Source organism: Buteo buteo, chromosome 22, assembly GCF_964188355.1.
Source record: "Buteo buteo chromosome 22, bButBut1.hap1.1, whole genome shotgun sequence".
Taxonomy (NCBI): domain Eukaryota; kingdom Metazoa; phylum Chordata; class Aves; order Accipitriformes; family Accipitridae; genus Buteo; species Buteo buteo.
In genome coordinates, this window is record NC_134192.1 from 12,726,237 (window position 1) to 12,745,679 (window position 19,443).

At 57.3% G+C, this 19,443-nt stretch overlaps 2 protein-coding genes across 4 annotated transcripts; both read left to right on the top strand.

Annotated features, from left to right (window-relative positions):
- Positions 1-481: 481 nt before the first annotated feature.
- Positions 482-2,132, top strand: LOC142043036 (thymosin beta-15A homolog). The gene is made up of 3 exons (XM_075053704.1): positions 482-638; positions 1,056-1,160; positions 1,636-2,132. Exons 2-3 carry the CDS (start codon positions 1,061-1,063, stop codon positions 1,671-1,673), a joined length of 138 nt encoding a protein of 45 aa, XP_074909805.1. The 5' UTR covers positions 482-638; positions 1,056-1,060; the 3' UTR covers positions 1,674-2,132.
- Positions 2,133-11,926: 9,794 nt separating this feature from the next.
- RAB9B (RAB9B, member RAS oncogene family) lies at positions 11,927-18,583 on the top strand. Of its 3 annotated transcripts, none has more exons than XM_075053988.1 (4): positions 11,927-11,990; positions 14,196-14,265; positions 15,121-15,591; positions 16,527-18,583. In XM_075053988.1, the coding sequence occupies exons 3-4, from the start codon at positions 15,156-15,158 to the stop codon at positions 16,736-16,738; spliced, it is 648 nt and encodes a 215-aa protein (XP_074910089.1). In that variant the 5' UTR covers positions 11,927-11,990; positions 14,196-14,265; positions 15,121-15,155; the 3' UTR covers positions 16,739-18,583. The 3 variants fall into 3 exon arrangements, with proteins under 3 accessions (XP_074910089.1, XP_074910088.1, XP_074910090.1); XM_075053987.1 differs by lacking the exon at positions 11,927-11,990 and adding an exon at positions 12,439-12,497; XM_075053989.1 differs by lacking the exon at positions 11,927-11,990 and having other exon boundaries at positions 12,542-14,566; positions 15,121-18,583.
- Positions 18,584-19,443: the final 860 nt, after the last annotated feature.

The following is a 19,443-nucleotide window of genomic DNA, read 5'->3' on the forward strand; positions in this document are numbered from 1 at the left end:
TGCCCCCGCGGCTGCGGGGCACCTGCTTCGGGGGAGAGGGCGTGGGGCCGGGACGGCGGCCCTGGGGACGCCCGCTCCCGTGGGGGGGGCACCCAGGTGCGGGGAGCGGGGGTGGCGGCAGGGCTGGGTGGGATCCCAGCTGGGGGCGCGTGCACGCGCGCGCACACGCCGCGGGCGGCGTGCCGAGCCCGTGCTGAGCCTGCAGGCACGGGGCGCGCACCCGTGAGCGCGCGGGGCTGCCCCGGGCGGGGGCGGCGGCGGCGGCGGCGGCGCCAGCCGCGTCCGCGACTGCCGAGGGCGGCTGACGCGCTCCCCCCGCCGCTGCTCCCACAGGGGCGCGGCCCCCAGCGCGCCCCGCCCCGCTCCCCGCTACCCCCCCCCCACCGCCGCGGGGCGCTTCGGGAGCGGCAGTTCTCCCGGGGGGGGCGGCGCGGCCGCGGCGGCCGGCGGGCGGACTACGCTTCCCGGCAGGCTCAGCGGGCGGCGGGCGGCCAATGGGCGCGCGGGCTGGGCGGCGGCCGGCCTATATAAGGCGCCGCCCCACGCCGCGCGCGCCAGCCTCACCTGGAAGCGGAGCGGAGCGGGGCGGGACGGGACGGGACGGGACGGGCGGCGCAGCGCGGCACGGCACGGCACCGGTACGGCGGCAGCTCTCTCTGGCCGGGGGGGCTGCCTGCGTCGGCGGGTGGCGGACGGGCCGGGGGCTGCGCGCGAGGGGGGGCGCCCCCGGGCGGGGGCTGCGGGCACGCGGGGGGGGAGGGGGGGGTCCCGGGCGGGACGGGCTGCGTGCCGCGGGGAGCGCGGCGGGCGGGGAGGGCTCCCCCAGCGGACGCGAGCACCGGGGGGGTTGGGGGCCGCCCCAGGTGGCCGCCCGGCCGGTCCGGGGCTGCCCGGAGCCGGGGAGCGGCGCGGTGCCCGGGGCGGCGGCGGCGGCGGCGCGCCCCGCCCTGCGCTATTGTCCGCGGCGGGGGCCGGGCGGGCCGGGCCGCCTTTGTTCTGCCGCTCCCCATCTCCGGGAACCTGGGCTGACCGCGGGGCGGGGGGCGGTCTCGCAGGCAAAATGTGCGACAAGCCAGACCTCTCGGAGGTGGAGAAATTCGACAAGAAGAAGCTGAAGAAAACCAACACGGAGGAGAAGAACACGCTGCCCTCCAAGGAGAGTGAGTGCAGCGGCGGGCGGGGGGCGGGCTGGGACCAGGGTGGAGCCCCGGCGTTGGGCTGCGTGGGAGGCACGCGTTGGCCACGGCCGGTGGAGTGGGTGCCCTCGGGTGCTGGTCTCACCACCGAGGTGTCCGGAGGAGAGAGGCTTTGGGGCAGTTAGGCTCTGACCCAGAGAAGACCACCGAGTGCGAGGTGAGGGGTCAGGGTATGGCCCTCGGGGGCAACGGGCACGATCTTGTGCGGAGGGCTGTTGCCCCAAGGCATGACTTCCCTGAGGAGAGCTGAAGGCAGGTGCCCAACTTGCTGTCACCCCTGTGTGTCTCATCACCCTCTGACTTGAAGTGCTTGCCTACCTCACTTGGGGTCAGACCATAAAACTGGGTGCCAGGGCCCAAGTGATTGCTCTGCAACCTTCTCCAGTGGTTGTTTCCACAAAAAAGCGCTGGAGACTAATGGACCTCTCTTCTCTTGCAGCTATTGAGCAGGAGAAGGAATGCGTGAAGTCCTCCTAGAGTGAGATGGCCTGCAGGAAGAGCGACCACTTGATTTTTTTGCTTTGAATTAAATCATGTGTTTTTTTTAAATTTACATCATGTACATGTATAGAAAACAGCTGCATCACCTAACCCACTGTCCCACCTTGCTGGCAGCTTTGGCGGGTGGGGGGAAAAAAGTGTGGCACTCAGTCCATCAATAGCCTGACCCAGCCCCATCTCTGCTGCTCAGCCAACTCCTGTTGACAGCTCTGATGTTGCTTTAATGCAGTGGGGAGGTGAGCAAGGGCTATGGAGGCTCCTGGGGACAGACCCCTTCTGCCTGGGGGAGTGGGGATCCTTTCTGGCCTGGCCTGTGGCCTGGGTCTGTCTCGCATACTCTTCACTGACAGTGTTCTGTAGCCTCACTCACAGTTTTTTGTCTTCCTTGGGGGAAAAATGAGAAGTTTATTATAAAATAAAAAACGTAATGACCTACCTATGGCTTGTGGCTTCTTCTCTGGCAAAGGTTCAGGCTGCAGCCTGGCTTGCCCAGGGGGTGGGAAGGTCTCTGCCTGGTGCAGCAGTGCTGGTGGTTTGGTGTTGCTTGGAGGGCTATATGGGCTGGTTCCCTGCAGGGCAAGTCCAGCTTGGTGTTTGTGTAGGGCTCAGTTCCTGGTGGCCTGTGGGAGACCAGAGCTGGGAGCATTGCTGCTGTGGTGCTGGGGGCTCAGCTGGCTGAGGCCACTGTGTTCCACCAGCAGTCCCACCATCATAGCAGTTTCTTGGTGCATCTTCAAGTAGATGCTAACCTGAGCCTTCCTGCCCACCTGAAGGCTGAGCCTCCTGCTTCAAAGAGGTTAGTGTCCCCTGCTTAAAAACATCACTTGTGGAGCTGGGCTGGCTCTTCACGTGCATGGCTGGAGGTGCCTGTGCTGGTAATATGGATGCTGGCCTGGGTCCTGCTGGTGCTGTGGCCAGGCTGGCTCTGTCCACCCAGCTCTCAAGAGCAGAGCTCTCCCCTTGCCTGGCGCAGCCCTTCTCTTCACCTTGAGCCAATCTCCACCCCTGCCCTTGGTTGAAGGAGGTTTTTGCAGCTTTGTAAGGATGGATTAATGCAGCAGACCCCTTGGGTACTCTCTAGGCTGGTCTCGGCCCTGCTTTGCAGGAGTGGAGATCCGTGTGTCTTGCCGTCAGCCTCCAGCGCAGTGTGGGCGAGAGGGAGCTGGCGTCTGATAGTGCTTCCAGGTCTATGCTGAGGCTTCCTGGATGCTGCTAGGATTTCCTCACCTCCACCTGGCCTGCAGGATCACCGAACGGGCTGCTTATGGAGGAGGTGGAGGCAGACTTGCCACCTAACAGTTTTGGCCAGTGTCCCTAGTGAGCCTGGTCAGCTGGAGACAAACATGGGGCTGTTGCGCCTGTCTGGACATGGTGCCTATCTGCCTAGTACCTCCACCCACACTGCAAATAACACTGCTTGTGTGGCTGCAACTGCCTTTGCCCCTTAAAAAGCAGAATCGAAAGAGCTGAAGGTAAGAGGTTGGTGTTTGTGTGCTGTCAGAGCAGCGTGTGGGGTTTTCCATGGGATGAGGGTGGTGGGGAGAAATGCTGAGGCCCAGCTAGGGCTGCTGCTTGCACCAAGCTGAGCACTGGGAAGCTCAGCACATGCCAGCATGGCTGTGGCCCCTCAGCACCCTGATGTCCCCAGGACAGCACCATATCCTGAACATGGGAATCCTTTTCCCAGTGTCAACTGCCAGGGTGGGCTGCCAGGGTGGCAGCAGCCACTCATTGCCCTGGCAGGGCTTATCCCTTCTTGGGGGTGGTTTCTCTCACTGGGCAGAGGCAGGCTTAGCCCTGTGCTGGGGAGGGGGCAGGGGGCCTCTTCGGACCCTTCTCTGAAAGCGGAAGGTAGAAAAGGTCATGTCAGCAAGAGCTGGGCTTGGGAACAGCAGGCAGGGCTTGCAGACCACTAAAGGTTAAGCACCTTCTCGCAGCTTCAGCATTTCTCCCTTCTGCAGAGAGGCTTTGCAATCCCTTGGCCGCTTCATGTGCCCAGGCTGGGAGTCGGGTCAAACCCAGACGTAAAGCCAGCCTGAGCCCTTTCCCTGTCCCTGAAAGCCAGACCGTGAGCTGAACCAAATGAAGCTTTTGGGATGGAAACACAAAGTGGCAGAGCTGATCCCCTCTCTTCAGCCAGGCTTTTAGGGACGGAGAGGTCTTGGTGGCTGCCCATAGTACCCTGGCTGCACCCAGCGCCACTCCCTCTTGTGTGCTTTTAGTTGTGCTTCAATGGGCCATTCTGCAGGCATGGAAAACCACCAGTCGACTTATCTCGCCCTGAGTCACTCAGACCTCTGCAAGGTCACGGCAGGAGTGCCCCGTCCCTGGCACCACCATGCTCACAAAAACCTCCCCTTTGCCCTGTGTTGCACACATGGGCAGTAGAGACTTTGCCCAGGGGTGCTGGGCACCCCAGGTGCCTGCCAACCGCGCAGCCCCTTCCTATGGGGCTGACTGGTTCACCAGCTAGGGTGAGGGCTGCGGCTCCCCAGCGGTTGCCCCAAATGGCAGGGTTGCTGGTGCCAGGAGCCAGCAATGCTCCAGCGTTCACCTCAAGCCTGTGGAACCAGCCCATGGGACCAGCTTGCTGCATGCTGGGGTGCTGCGGGGTGAGGACAGGGGTGTCGATGCACCTCGGTTTGGGTTACTTTTTCACTGTGGCCACCCCAGGAATGCAGCGATGCAAGTTTAGACATGGGGTTAAGTGCTGCCACGGCCAATTCTGTACCCCGATGAAACCACTCCAGGGGCTGGCAGCCCCAGCCTGGCACTGGGGACATCAGTTGGAGCTGGGGGCAGCTCCCCAGCCCCAGCAAACCCATCTCAGTGGGTCATATGGCTGATGCAGTGGTGCCCACCCAAAATGAGGGCAGCCTAGGCACTTCTCCCACCCACATCGCTGCCAGAATGGTGCACAGCAAAGTACCAGACACTTTGCCCAAACCCCATATCCTCAGGTCTGAGGAAAAAGAGAAAGCCGTTTTGCAACCCAGTGCCCAAAATGTCCCTGGTGCCAGCAGAGGATTAGCCAGTAAGGGGAGAACCATTACAGAAAAGCCTTTTATATCAACACTTTCCCTCCATCCCTGCCCCAGACTTTCCCTTTTTCACCGTGGCACGCATGGGCACACGGTTGCCAGTGGTGTGGGAGGCTAGGATGCCTGCCAGGCTGATGTTCCCTAGAAACCTGGTGGCTTCAGCAGCACGGGCTGCCCCAGCAGCCACCCACGCATGGAGGATGCCATCCTGGGAGCTGGGCCTTCCTGGCAGGGCTCGATGCCACCTTTCCTCGTCAGGCCCCATCTAAGTTATATGTGCCAGCTCCTCCTGGAAATATCCATGCCTCTCCCCAGCCAGGGCCTATCCCCCTGCTCCTGGGGCGGTTTCTTCCCATCACTCGATCGGGTGGTGAGCTGTGGCCGACGCTGCAGAGGAGGGAGGAGGAGGCTGAGTCACCCGCAGGAGGAATTTGGGCAAATACCTGGTGATCAGCAGCATGGGGGAATTCAGATCAGGGCTTGCAACTGGGATGGGCATCTGCCCCCGCCGCTGCTCCATCCCCTCTGACTCAGCCGGGAGAGGATTTGACCCCATATACGCTTGTGTGGAGGATCATAATCCCCTTTCTTGCAGGACGTTCCTGAGTCAGCCTGTGCATGGCCCTGCACTGGGCACCCCGGTGTCCCCCTCCTCCAAGCCGTGCACCCAGCCTGCCAGGCTGCGGCACCCTCCACGCATCCCGCAGTACCATGCTGGTTTGCAGCACGGATCGCCCAGCACAAGGGAGGCTTTTGCATGCCGGCAGCCAGGGTTTTCCCTTGGCTGCTCTCCATCTGGCAGCCCCCGGAGCTGCAGCAGAAAGTGGTGAGAGCTAAGAGGTGGCAGTGACCGGTGTCAGCGGGGCCTGGGGCAGCTCCCGGGTTTGGATGGCAGGAAATCGCCAGTCCCAGGCCACACTGCAGTTGGTCCAAGTAAACACTCCCTTGGAAAGTGTAGGTTTATCACCAGAGCAAACAGGGTATGGCAAAGCCAGGTTGTGCAGGCGGGCAGATGCTGCAGCTCCCTCATGTGTGGGTCCTCCCCCCACCACCACTCCCCACATCCCCGGGGAAAATGTGTCACTACCTCTGCATCACTCAGGTCAGCCTCTCCCCACCAGGTCTCCCCTGCCTGGGTGGACACACTGCCAAGCGCAGAGCTCAAACCCCGCAGTGGTCGTGGTGGAAAGGGGAGGTGAGGGGGCAGCAAGCACGAGCTGCCAGGGAAAAACCCCTGCTGGGAGTTTTTTGGGGAGGATATGTGTGTGCATCCCTGCACGTGGATAGTTATGTGTTTGGCTGTAAAAACGGAAAGCAGAAAAGAGTAAGCAGTAATGGGGAAATGAAAATATTGTGCGAGCTGGTGACCATGGTCCTTTGGGAACGGAGCTGATGGGAAGCCACCACGGGGTGGGAGAAAGTGTGTGATGTGGCACTGTAGGTCAGACCATACCCTGGGGACACTCAGTGACACAAGGGGAGGATTAACAGACAAGCTGTCCCCATCCTGCAGCAGGGAGCAGTGCCGTGCTGGAGAGCCCTGTGGCCATGGGGCAGGAAAGCCACCATCCCTGACCAGTGGATGCAAAGGCACCAGTGAAGCGAACCAGGCGCCTACAGACACCTGCACTGGTACACTCCGCTGTGGGCTGTGTGGTGGCTGGCAAAGCCAGGCTGCCACACTTGGCACACCCCGACACCTTCCCCAGCAGCAAAGAAGTTGTTGCTGCTGTTGAAATAATGCCCGGGAGGCCAGGTTTATCAGCATGAGCTTACTTATCCCCTGACAGCAAGGGCTCAGCCTCAGTAACGATGAACCAGGAGCACTCAGAGCTTCCTGGCCCTCTCTTCCAGAGCCCTGGTGAGAACTGGGCTCCTGCCAGCACCCAGGGCTAAATAAAGCTGGGGAGTTACACACTGAGCCACTCTGCAACCCGCCTTGCTCCCCACATTTGCTCGGGTTGCTGCCGGTGTGGGACGCAGGTGGGAGCAGCTTTGCTGCATGCCTTTGCCAAGCAGCATGCGTGTTGCTGGCGCCTGGGGGTGCCGAGCCCTTCGATGCCTCACAGCCTGCTCCTGAAAGTGGCCAGTATCAATTGCTCATTTCTGGCCCCCCCCGTTGCATTCTGCAGATTCCCGCTGGCCCATGGGGCAGTACTGGGAGCTGCAGGAGCACATGCTCCCGTGGGGGATGCAGCTCCGGTGTCGTGTGGCAGTGCCCGCACTTGTGCTTGAGCCTGGGCAGCTGATGGAGGAGTGCTTTATTTTAGGAAGCAGCTGGCTCACACAGGAGACATTGTTTATCATCTTTCTTCCCCCTGGTGCTTTATTACAAAGGATTATGGCATGAAAAGCCATTTTGTTCCCCTTCTCCCACTGCATAGCCCCCACTCTGTGATTTATTCTTCTCCACAGGCAGCAGCTGGGCTATGGCACCCTGGGGAGCTGGAGGGTGACAAGGTGGGGGCTCAAACCCATGGCAGTGATGGCAGCAGGGATGCATCCAGCACCCATGCCGCGGCACGGTGGGGTGGGGTTTGCCAGGAGTGCCCAAGACTGCTATCGACTGTGTGAGCGCCTGCATGATGTGAGGAAACCTTGAGGCGTAGAAAAACAAAATCAAAGCCTTTCCATGGTGGGTGTCACCCGTGAGGTGATGTTGCCTTGCTTTGTCCAGACAAGGCAGAGGTCAGTGTTCTCTCCCCAGGGACACTGCTGTCCCCAAGCCCTGGTGCTCCACTGCCAGTGCTGGCAGCACCGTGTGGTGTCACAGCTCCAAACCTGCCTGGATGAGCCTGTGGGGGAATGTCCCGCTGCCCACGGGGAACTGGGGCTGGGCTGGGTGGGAAAAGTGCGGTGCAGGGTACGATCTGGGCACAGAGGCTGTGGTGCAGGATCTGAGCTGGGACTCAGCATGGGAATATGGCCCTTGGCTGCTTCTCCCAAAATCATCCATGGGCAGGGCAGAGGCACCTCTGAAGCAGCAGCAGGAGTGGCTTCCCTCCCTCCCTCTGCCCAGGCACTTTCCTTGCCAAGAGGCAGGTGGGATGCTATGTGCCCCTCTGTCCCCCTCCTCTGACCCTGCTGCCTCGAAGCCCACTCTGCCGCTGCGCACCTTTGCTGTGAGTCCCTGAGCAGAGCCTGCTGCAGCAGGGCCAAGCTCCCCCCGGCAAGGCCACGAGCCGGTGCCTGACAGCCGCCTCCACGGCTTTCCAGGAACCAGCACAGGAGCGATGGGCAGCAGATAAGCGTGTAGCAACAGACGCCTCATGCTGTCTCCCAAAGCCCCAACCTGCCTGCGCACCTCCATCAGGGTAAAATTATGGCTGGTGCTTCCTCCTATGGTGCTACCTGCTCCACCACCCTGTCACCCAGCACGTCCCTGATAACCGGCCAAGGGGCTCCAGTATGAGCTGGGTCTGGCTGAGGAGGAGAGGGCAAAGGCTGTGGCGGTGGCACACAGCTCAGCCGCTACCAGCCCTGGGGCTGTGGTGAAGCTGGGACAAGCCCCTGCTTGCAGTGTTGTGTCTCCGAGAGGCGACTCAGCAGCCCAGGCACGTTCCTCTCCCTGCTGCCTCTCCCACGCCACTCCCAGCTCAGCAGGGAGGGACCCCACAGTGTGCGTAGCTTTCGCAGGGAAGGTTCCAACAGCACCTCTGGCATCCCAGTGCCATGGTGGGGAGGAGGCAGCTCCCACCCCTGCTGCCATGGTCCCAATTCCCCTGCAGTGTTGGCAGCCGCTCCAACTCCAGCCAGTCACCAGCTATGTGGTCTTGCCGCAGTGGATGATGCTGTTTGGGGACACTGCTACACCCCTGAGCTACTGCTGCCTGTGTGGTGGCTGGCAAGTGTCAAGTTTGCAAGGCCTCAGCCCAGCTCATGAAAACCGCATAGGGCACTTCTTCAGGGCAGCTTGAGCTGTGTGGGGTAGAGGGAGATGCATGGGGGGGCCTTCCTGAGCTTTGCTCTGGCTATGCTCATCCTTGGAGGCGGGAGGAAATGGGTGCCAGGGTGCCTGGCAGACACTGCTCAGAGCTGTGAAACAGGGAAATGCGGGTGGCCAAGGCTAGGGGTGGCGGGGCTGTTCAGGAGGGACATGTTCTGGGGAGTGTTTCAGAGCAGATGCCGTGGGCTGGAGCTGCTGCTGGGTACAGTCCTCGGAGAAACAGCTGCAGAGCCGTGAACTGGGGCTGGAACAAAGGAAGAGGCCCAGGCCCCAGCTGCAGCGTGGGACGTGTGATGAGTTAATCGGGGCACAAGCTGGCAGCACTTTGCATGGCCACAGGCTGGCAGGAGGGACGAGGCTGTATCAGGGCTCCTTACCTTGGCACCAGCTTCCCCATGTTTGCTGTAACACCCAGAACTGGGAGCGAGAGCCAGGTGGCGGGTACGTGTGTCACAGCCTCTCCAGGTAGGGATGCAGCCAAGCCCAGGGGAGTAAAATCTCACGCTCCAGGAACCTGGTGCCCTGCAGAGCCCCTGCCCCCCCACCCTGGTTCTGCCTCCACTGCCCTGGCGCTCCTTGCCCAGCACGTGCTTCCGGGACAACATCCCCATCTCCAGACAAACCCCCCTGCAGCAACCAGTGACCGTGCCCAGGGCCCGCAGGCAAGGTCCTGTCCCACCTGCAGTGCCAGGGCCATGCCAGCTCTCAGCAGGCTTCCCACAAGCATGAGGTCATGCCCAGATAAGCCTGTTCCTCTGCCCTTGAGCCCAGGGCTCAGGTTCTCAGGCACCGTGGGAAGCACCAGCCCTCCCAGCATCTCCCCCTGGCTCCCTCCCGCTCCTCTCTTCTGGGGGCTCAGCGGGGAGCCCTGCTTCTGCAATTCACCTCCTATTTAATTCTCCCCTTGCCCCTTCCAGACCGCCTCAGGAGAGGGTCCAGGCCCCCCTCCCCACTGCATGGCCAAGCAAGCCATGTCGGGTTGTGCCACCAGGCTGTGTCACCACACCAGGGTGGCAGAGCCATGGGGGCAGTAGCTGTGACACTGTTTGCAAACCCATCAAGCCACAGTTAGTCATCTCAGACATCTCCTTTCACTTATGAAATATGTTTTTCCCTAAGATGCTGTATCGGGTCTGGCTGAGATGAGTTAATTTTCCCCCTAGCAGCCCTCAGAGTGCTGTGCTCTGTACTGGTAGCTAGAAAGGTGTTGATAACACACCAGTGCTTTGGCTGCTGCTGAGCAGTGCTCCCACAGCATCAAGGCTGTCTCTCCAACATTCCCCCCTGACCAGTAGGCTGGGGTTGGGCGAGATCTTGGCATGGGACATAGCCAGGACAGCTGACCCAAGCTGACCAAAGGGAGATTCCATACCATAGGACATCTGCTCAGCAATAAAAGCTAAGAGAAAGGAGGAGGAGTGGGGGCATTTGTTATTATGACATTTGTCTTCCAGAGCATCTGCTACACCTATTGAAGCCCTACTTCCTGGGAAGTGGCTGGACATGGCCTGCTGATGGAAGTAGAGAATAAATCTTTTGTTTGCCTTTGCTTCCGTGCACGACCTTTGCTTTTGCTTTATTAAACTGTCTTTATCTTGACCCACAAGTTCTTTTCCATCTTATTTTCTCCCTCAGTGTCCTACTGAGGAGGGGAGTGATAGAGCGGCTTGGTGGGCACCTGACATTCACCCAAGGTCAATCCACTACAGATGCCAAATGGGTTGTAGCCCAGCTCAGTGAGGCAGCCAAGCTGCACAGCTGCCGGGAGCCAAACCTGCCCAGGCAGATCCCTGCTCAGACGGGCAGGTGACTCTCCAACAGCTCCCGGCACTCACGGCTCAGCCTTGGGGAACATGGGGGGCCTGCTGAGCACCAGCACGGTCAGCTGAGGCCACGGGTCCTGTGCTGTCCTGGCTGCACTGCGGGGACATGCTGCCCTCCCTAAGCCCTGCAAGCAGCATCCCCTGAGACTTTGGTGTTTGCCAGACCTGCCTGGGGTGGTCCAGGGTGTCAGGGCACAGCGCAGTGCTGCTGCAGAGCACTGTGCCCCTCTTGCCTTAGCAGGATGTGTCTTGGTGGCTCTATCTCACTCAGGAGGTGTCTCACCCCTCCTGGCCTCAGTATTCTTACATGCTAAATTAGATCTCTAATAAATAAGTAATGACAAATAATGGGATTAAAAGGCAGCTGGGCAAAGGGAGCTGGCAGGGGGAGGTGTGCCGTGCTCGGAGGCTCACCCCAGCGGCGTGTGGCGCTGGCAGGGCTGGCACGGGGATCCAGACTCCTTCGGAGCGAGCCCCAGCTGGTGGTGCAGGCTGGGTCTGCCACCTGTACCAGCAGCACCCTGTGCTTCTGGCCCTGGTGCTGGTGCATACGTTGGTGCCCCAAATACATGCCTGAGGAGCACCCCCATATTCCCAGGCTCCCCTAGTCCCAGACTGCCAACACCCTGCACCCTCGGGCCCTCGGCCTGCTGCCCCCTCCTCATCCCCCTACGCTTCTCTTGTTCCCCATCTCCTCTGACAGATCACCAAGGCTGGTATTACTATAATCCCTGGCTTAATTTAAATCCTCCTCCCATCTCATGTTTTTCCGGGGGGGAAGGGGGAATCAATGCACTTTCATGGCACCCGCTTGGCCCTGGGGCTGGTGCTGAGTTCGGACAGCCAAAAAGCCCTGGGCGTCCATGTGAGGGGTCCCCACTCTCACCCCCCCGGGGAAGGTGCCTCTTGCAGCCCCCAGCAAGAGGCGTCCCCAGGTTCTGGAGCTGTCTCTGGGTGGGCACCAGGCAAGGGTGGGAAGAAGAGCTGACGATGCCGGGGGGGGGCGGCAGGTGGCTCTGGCTCCCCAACCCCCTCCTGCAGCCACCCAGGGGTCTGGTCTCCCCGTCCCTCTCCCATTGCTGTCTGCCCCAAGCTGGGGTGACCTCGCCTCTATTTTTCCTTCCATCCCTCTGAAACGTCTGTATTTGCTGCTCTTCCCCAGAAGCCTCCTTCTTTAAGATGTTCTCCCTCCTGGTCCCACGGGTGATGGCGAGGGTGGGAGGAGTCGCACTCCTTCAGGCAGCTGCCAGCCATTTGCCGCCCTCAGCGCTAACCGGGGAATCGGGAAGAAGCCATTTGGGGCATTTGTTAATCTATTTCCGTACGCCCCCCTCGCGCGGCAGCTGGGATCCTGCTGGCGGGGTGAAGGACGGGCCCTCGTTCGAGCACGCCAGAGCAGGCGCGGGGGGATGCGCGGGGCTGGGGACGGCCACCGCCGCCGGCCTGCGGTGACACGGCGCAGGGGACTGCGTTCTGCAGGCGGGTAAGGGGCTTTTTGCGGCCAGGGTGCCGTGGCCTCGCACGCGGAGGCCACGCCGCTTCGAGAGGGCCGCCCCCGGTCCGGCAGCGGGGCGGCAGCGGCGAGCTGGTGCGGGGACAGCGGGGTGGCAGGCGGGGGGAACGAAGTGACAGAAGGGCGACCGGAGGGGACCGCGAGGAAGGCGGTGAGGGGGCAGGAGGGGACCGTGAGGGACCGGAGCGAGGGGGAGCGGCAGGACGGGGCAGAGGGGGCCAGGCGGGGCCCAGCGGGCTGAGGCGGATGGCACGAGCGGCAGGGACGGCACCGGCGCCACACCGACCGCCAGGCCCGGCCCCCCCCGCAGGAGGGCGCGGGGCGGGGCGGGGCGGGTGCGGGGTGAGGCCCCGCCTGGCCCCTCCCCGCTGCTTCGCGCCGCCGCCGTCGGCAGGGCGCGTGCGCTGCGCAGGCGCGCGGGCAGCCGGCACCTGCGCCCGGCGGGTCAGGTGGGCGGCGGCGGCGGCGCGGAGGGAGGTAAGGGCGGGCGGGCCCGGCGCCATTTCCACCCCGCCCCGGCCCCCGGACGCTTCTTGGGGCCGGCGGGCCGCCTCTTTCCCCCGGCCCTCTTCCGAGGGGCCCCGCGCCCCCGCCCCTCGCGGGGTGCAGCTCCTCGGCCGTGTCGTGTCCCCCCCCCACGCCCCTCCCTGCGCCTCTCATCGGCCGCTCCGGCCTGGGGGTCCGGCTGCGGGCCGGGAGAGGGCCGGGCAGCCAGGCAAGGGCCCGCCGGAGGGTCTCGCCTGCTGTCCAGTTGGGAGCCGGGGCGCGGGGAGGGGGGGTGCCCAGCGTGCAGCTCCCACGCACGCACCCATCCCTCTGTTTTTATCTGCAAACAGGTTCTGGCGTCCTGCATGAGGGGTTTCGGTCCTGCTGCAAGTCGAGGTTAGCCTCCGAAATAGCTTGCAAGGGGCTGACCGGTGAACGCAGGTTGCAAACAGCGTTGCTAACGTCGGTGTCGTGGGTGGCAGCGTGCCCCTCGGTGTTGTGGCTGTGTCATGTCTGTCAGTAGTTTGCTGACCTGCCAGGCTCTGGAGTAGCCTAGCATAACCCATTAGTCATTTTTAAAACTTCTGCTAGTCACTTGCTAACAAACCATTTCTAAACGGAAACTCTTGTCAGGGCTGATGGCATGTGTCAGGAAGGGCTTTGGTGGCAGGGGCAGGGACCATCTTAAAGCCCCTTCAGCAAGGGTTTGAAAAAGGGAGAGCAAGGGTTTTGAACAGCTCACCTGCTCAGGGGAGAGTTCCCCAAAGCCATCAGCCCCGGGGAGCTATGCTGCATTCCTGTTTGTCTCTTGTGACATTTACATTTTGTTCTTTGCTTTAGAACCACTGGGTTGCACAGATGCTTCTTAAATGTCCCATGGCTCATCAAGTTAGTTTAGCCGTGCTCGATTTGGGGTGTTTCTGTGCAGGGGAAGTGAAATTGGGGAGCCTTTAGTTAGTTTCTGCACTTCCCACAGAAACTAACTTGAAGCAGAAGTTTCTGATTTTGGCTTTGTGGTAAGCACTGGTTAAAAGAGCAGAACCAATGTTGAAGAGGGCCCCCTGCGATTAATGCAGAAAGTGATTTTTGGCCTGGAAGGAGTAGGAGTGCTGATCTGAGCAGTGTCAAATGCTCCTGTTTTGATCGGTTGGAGGTGGCGTCATCACTAAGCAGCACTATGTGTCCACACCCTTCCCAGGAATGTTGGTAGCAGGTGTAAGCAAGCCAGTCTTTTTTCATACCAGGCTCTTGCCAGCTGGCTCACTCTTCTGGTTAGCAGATTCAGGTACATGTTCAATCCTCAGATCAGATTCCAGAGTGTGTGGGTAGGCAGGCCAAGCAGATCAATCCAGGGGACGTCCATAGCTTTGAGGGGAGATACAGGTTACACAGCCTGTGCACTCATGCCAGAGCTGCTTCAATTTATTCTTTTCTTATTTTGGGTTTAGCATCCATAAGGTACTGGCTCTGTTCTGGTCAGAAATGGGCTGTGTTCCATTTTACTTAGGGCAAAGGAAACTCTGTCCTCGGTGCCTTGTTCTTGCCTGTTTTACTCCACCCATCAATACTGTACTTTCAGTTTCCTAGAGCTCTGCTGTTGTTCTTCCAGCCTGCGTCAACATTACAAATTGAAAGGCAGTGCACCGAGCAGAGCTCTGGCAACCTTGTTGACTGATGTTTGTTTTTTAGTGACTGTTACGCTGGAGGAAGGTGTTCCTTGAACAGTCCTGGAGACAGAAGCACTGTGTTTCTAGAGCAGGTACAGTACAGACAGCAGCCAAAGAAATGTCTTATTCCGTGTCAGGCCTTTACCTTCGCTTGCAGAATGTCCCTGGGAGGGGGGACTGGTTGGCACTTGGCCTTTCTCTTGCAACTGCTGACTAAGGAACCTGTGGTGTCGGGGCTGTTGCAATGTGAACTTGCACCTGTGCCCTAGCAAACTGACCTGTGAAAAGCATTGCCAGAAAAGAGCAGCAGAGAAGCTGGGTCTCTGTGCCTGGGAAACCCCTTCTGAGCTGTAGAGATCATGCACAGAGAACAAGCACAGCTCCACTTTTAAGGTGAGTCAGCGTTCTTGGGGTGATTAAGAACTGTTTTGCCAGATGATTTGTATTGATGTTAAGCCTGTACATCTTTTACATCCTTCCAGTAGAGCAAGTCAGATAGGAGAAATTATTTAGCTAGTGATTGTATGGTGGAAGGGAAGGCCTGGTGACAGTGATCCCTGGTGATTTTGCTGTTTCTGTGATAGCCTGAGGACACAGGCCAAAAAAGATGTTTAACCAGTGATGGTATTTTTGGAAAAACTAGACGAGCTTTCAGATACAGAGTTTTCGCCAAAAGTGGTATAATTGATACTAAACTCCCAACAGTTGTTCTCACCTTGCACTTACAGTGGTGACCTGCTGCTTCCAATTTGGACCTGAGGAGGACTTGTGTGCCTGAAAGCTTGTCCAATTCCCAGCTCTAATCTTTCTAATAAGAGAGATTACCTCTTATATACAAAACTTGTTCAGAAATGGGGATGGAAATACCATATTCTTTTCTTCTGTGTGCAACTTTCTGCGAATCCAGGAGTCAAATAGCTATTTTGTACTATTTCTGAACCCTGCAGATTGCCTTGGTACTGCGCCCCTCCGTCCTGCTGCAATGAGTGGGAAGTCCTTGCTCTTAAAGGTTATTCTCCTTGGGGATGGTGGAGTTGGGAAAAGTTCCCTCATGAACCGGTATGTCACCAACAAGTTTGACTCACAGGCTTTCCACACAATTGGTGTGGAGTTCTTAAACCGGGACCTGGAGGTGGATGGACGTTTTGTGACCCTCCAGATTTGGGACACTGCGGGACAGGAGAGATTCAAGAGCCTGCGAACCCCCTTTTACAGGGGAGCAGACTGCTGCCTGCTGACCTTCAGTGTGGACGACCGGCAGAGCTTTGAGAACCTCAGTAACTGGCAGAAGGAGTTTGTCTATTATGCTGACGTGAAGGACCCTGAACATTTCCCATTTGTAGTCCTGGGCAACAAGATAGACAAACTTGAGAGGCAAGTGAGCACAGAGGAGGCCCAGGCCTGGTGCATGGAAAATGGTAACTATCCATACCTGGAGACTAGTGCCAAGGATGACACGAATGTGGCAGTGGCCTTTGAGGAGGCTGTGCGACAGGTGCTGGCAGTGGAGGAGCAGCTAGAGCACTGCATGCTGGGCCACACCATTGACCTGCACTCCAGCTCCAAATCAGGATCTTCCTGTTGTTAAGAGTGGCTGCTGCTTCGGGAATGTCGCTCGAGCCAGCAGCTGGATTGGAATAAGCGTGGGCAGCTCTGCGGCACTCTGAGGAGAGTGGCCACAAGGACAATAGGTGGTTTGCTCACTGGGGGGGTTGCAGCCTCACCATCTGAATTCTAGCTGGAGTTTTCAGGCACAGAGCATGCATCTGCACGAGGGAGCTGTTAAAAGAGCATGTGAGCATAGTCCTGCTTCCACCTCTGCCTGTTTTAGCAGGTTTCAAGGACTGGGTTAAAGTCCTTTAAATTCACTAAAGACAGTAGTGATCTGATCTGTACCAAGAACTGCCTGTGGAACAAAGCTGAGAGCACTCTAGACACTCCTTGAAGTATTTTAGTCCTGAACTAAAAAAAAAAAATACTAGACCCGCTAAACTCATGACCTTACTGCCAAAGGAAAGTCTGCTCAGCATACTGAATGAAACCTGTTATAGAAACTAGCCCATGCACTGTGAGAATGCCAAATACTAGAGTGGCTGAGGTGTGTGTATCTGTTGTTTGGGAGAAGTGCACTGTGTCCTGAGACTGAATTGTGCTGAGAATTGTTAGAGCTCTGATCTGAAGCAACATATGAAGGAGAGATGGACCTGTGTTTGAATGTGGCAGCATCACTTCTTCGTAGCTGCCTATTTCTTGACTGTTTTTCCTCACATCTAACTTTGTCTTGTGTGAGTGTTGTTTTGTGGAGAGACTGTCTGCTTCTTGTTTAATATATGTTTCCTTGTCTCTTCTGGAGGTTCAACACCGGATCTCGCTTCTCATACCTTGAAGCCCTCGATGAAAAATACCTATGTTGACACTGACCAGGTCACATCAAAGGGTTTAGAGTTACCAGGAGTTCAGGAGATCTGGACCATGAAACTTCAGCTGGTTTCTGTCACAAGGAATCACCTTGTCCAGGTGATATGCTCTAGCAGACCGATGGTAGGTGGGTGGGATGTCTCCTAGGTGTGCAGGTGACTGGGGGAGTCGTGCGTGGTCAGCTGTTAAATCCCCTCACTTGGTGTGTGGGGCTGGTGACCACTGTGCTTCATTAGCTGGTGGATCAGTATCTTCAGTTGCTTTAGCACGGATGTTCTCATCTGGATGCTGCAACATAGAACCATTCACTTCATTACCTGTTGTGTCAGGTGCAGTGCAGCTGAACACAGTTAACTCATGCCATTGTCCTGGCCCTTACTCCCTAATGGGGAATCAGTATGTTTTATCTATAATTCATATGACAGATTTTACTGGTAGAGGATGTCCACTTAGTTAATTGGCCTTTGTTTGTGGCTGCAGTGTTCAGTCCACTGGGGAGAGAGCTGCAGTGGTTCCACCTCTGTTTCACCATGGCTGAAAAGTGGTAGTGGGGGGCAGGGAACCTTCTAGAAAAGGACGCCAGGCCTTGTTGATCTCAGCTTCTGCCCCCTGCTAGGTTTAGTCCCAAGCTGTCTGTGTAGCAAAGAGGTGAGTGCTTGCTGACTGCAGTCTTTGCCATTATAACGTCATGTCCTGCAACTTCCCATGCAAACGTTTGTCCAAAACTATGACTTTGCCCATAAGCACATAGGAGCCTGCCACAGGGAGAGCTTCCCTGAGTACATATCCACTAGCTGCTGAATGCAGTTCCCACTGTGATGAGCTACTAGATGGTAAATTGTGTAGCTCAAATCAAGCAGCCTCACTTGTGCTGTGCTTTAGAGCAGGGCTCTCTCTGCCTTCCTGCTGGCTGGTGGCAGCTAATCCCTGTTGCCGAGCAGTCTCTGAGCATGCAAGGAGTCTCCTCTGGGGGAACTCAGGGTGATCCTGCCCTTCTCTGTGGGGCAGCCACATGTCAAAGGGACTGAAGCTTTAATGCAAAGTGCTTTAGAGGGATCTGATTTCTAAACAGGGCTGAACACTTGTATTCACAGAGATAGATAGGGAGTGCTTGCAGCCTCTGGACAACCAGGTCCCTTGAGGTATAAGAGAAGGCTCTGCCTCCATAGGTGCAACAGATTTTTACAGGATATTAAAGTTAGTATTACTGTTTATTTACTAATGTCTGACCTCCCCAGGCCTCTAGATTTTTCTTCAGTTTAACACTGCTTGGTATTTCCTTCAAGATCCAAGACTCTGCGACCTGTGGTTCTGATTTACATCTCTGAACAGACACGTTCTCTGGGAACTGGTTAGTGCAGGGGTCCCGGGGTTGGAACAAGCTCAGGCCCTTGTGCGCTGCCCAGCCCTGCTGGAGGAGCTGCTGAGGGAGCTCTCTGAAGGTGAAACTGCTGCTGCCCCAGCATGGATCTCATGGGATCTGTGTGAGGACTGGCACTTCCTATGGGAGAGGGCAGAGACTGAACAAGCCGAGGTGTAGGAGGCACGGGTGCAGCAAGTTGTTTGCCGTACCCTGGGCATGTATTGATGCTGATAGCTGAAGCTCAAGAGCTGCATTGGGCACAGGCTGTGCAACAGTATGTATTGCCGGAGAGTGTTATGCAGCATCTTTTATTCCTAACAGACGTTGGATCATTGACTTTTTTTAAAAAAAAAAAAACAAACAAAACCTATTTTATTAGGCTTATGTGTTTTAAAAATACATTAAAAAAAAGTATATTATAATATATTTAAATTGCTTAATTTATTTTAAATGATACGCACAATTTCCAAAGGAGCCAGGATTTTGAACTCTTTGTTGCAAAGTTCAGTGCCAACAGCCATCCCCTCCCTGTGTCTACTCATGCTGCTGCGGTTGTTGCTATTGCTACAGAACTGGAATTGTAAAGCCAAGATTCTATATTTAAGCAAATAAAACATGGATGTATTCAAGTGAACTCAAGAAGTGGCTGCCTTCTTGGTTTATCAAAGTTCAAGATGGCTCCTGTTCTCTTGAGGGATGTGGAACTGGGTTGGTTACAGCATCTGGCAGAGAGAAGTGAAGAAGGGATCAAAGGGGTTGGTTATTCCTGAATATACCTAGCTAGGCCAGTAGTTGAAGGACTATAACTTATTTACCAGCTGAATCCAGTGACCAGTTTTGTCTTTTCAAGAATGTATCAGAAAACACTTTCATAACAGAAATATTCCACATTGCTTCCCTCTGTCACTACATTTTAATTTTCAGCCTGGGCTCTCAGCAGCAAGCCGGGTACTTTCCCTTGATTTCTTCCTGCAATCTTGGAGCTGGTTCCTTGGGCTCCAGGGGGTTGTAACCAGGCATGGTTTCCACAGGATGTCGAGACAAAAATCAGCATATGGGGACTGTTTTCTTTCACTGTCCTGCCAGGATTGTTGCTTATTTTGGGAGGCTTTCTCTGTGCTTACAGAGTCTGTGCCTGCTGTTTCTGTTGGCAGAACCTTTTAGTTTATTTTTCTCGCATGTCTGCTTGCCTATTTGTACTTCCAGAGGCAGCGTAGGGTTTCAAGTCCCTGAAAATCCTGCTTTCTAAGTGTGGGCTGGACTATCTGGGGACCTCCAGCATCTTACTTCAGCTGTTTCAAGACACAGCTGATAATACACAGACAGCATGACCTGGTGGGAGATGGTCCCAGGCTTGGAGGAGTCAGGGGAGTTGGGTGAGGCTGTCTCATGTCAGCAAGGGTCTGTCTAAAACCATCAGAGCCACTGACTCCCCTGATGTGAGACGTTTGTAAGAAAACGTCGGGCTGAGGCAGGAGCAATAGTGAGG

What these genes read in the sequence shown, in the direction of transcription:
- RAB9B (XM_075053988.1), top strand. Translation starts at nt 15,156, where the DNA reads ATGAGTGGGAAGTCCTTGCTCTTAAAGGTTATTCTCCTTGGGGATGGT. An exon ending in GGCCTGGTGCATGGAAAATG is followed by an intron (nt 15,592 to 16,526) that starts GTAACTATCCAT and finishes TCTCTTCTGGAG; the next exon opens with GTTCAACACCGGATCTCGCT.
- LOC142043036 (XM_075053704.1), top strand. Translation starts at nt 1,061, where the DNA reads ATGTGCGACAAGCCAGACCTCTCGGAGGTGGAGAAATTCGACAAGAAG. An exon ending in CACGCTGCCCTCCAAGGAGA is followed by an intron (nt 1,161 to 1,635) that starts GTGAGTGCAGCG and finishes CTTCTCTTGCAG; the next exon opens with CTATTGAGCAGGAGAAGGAA.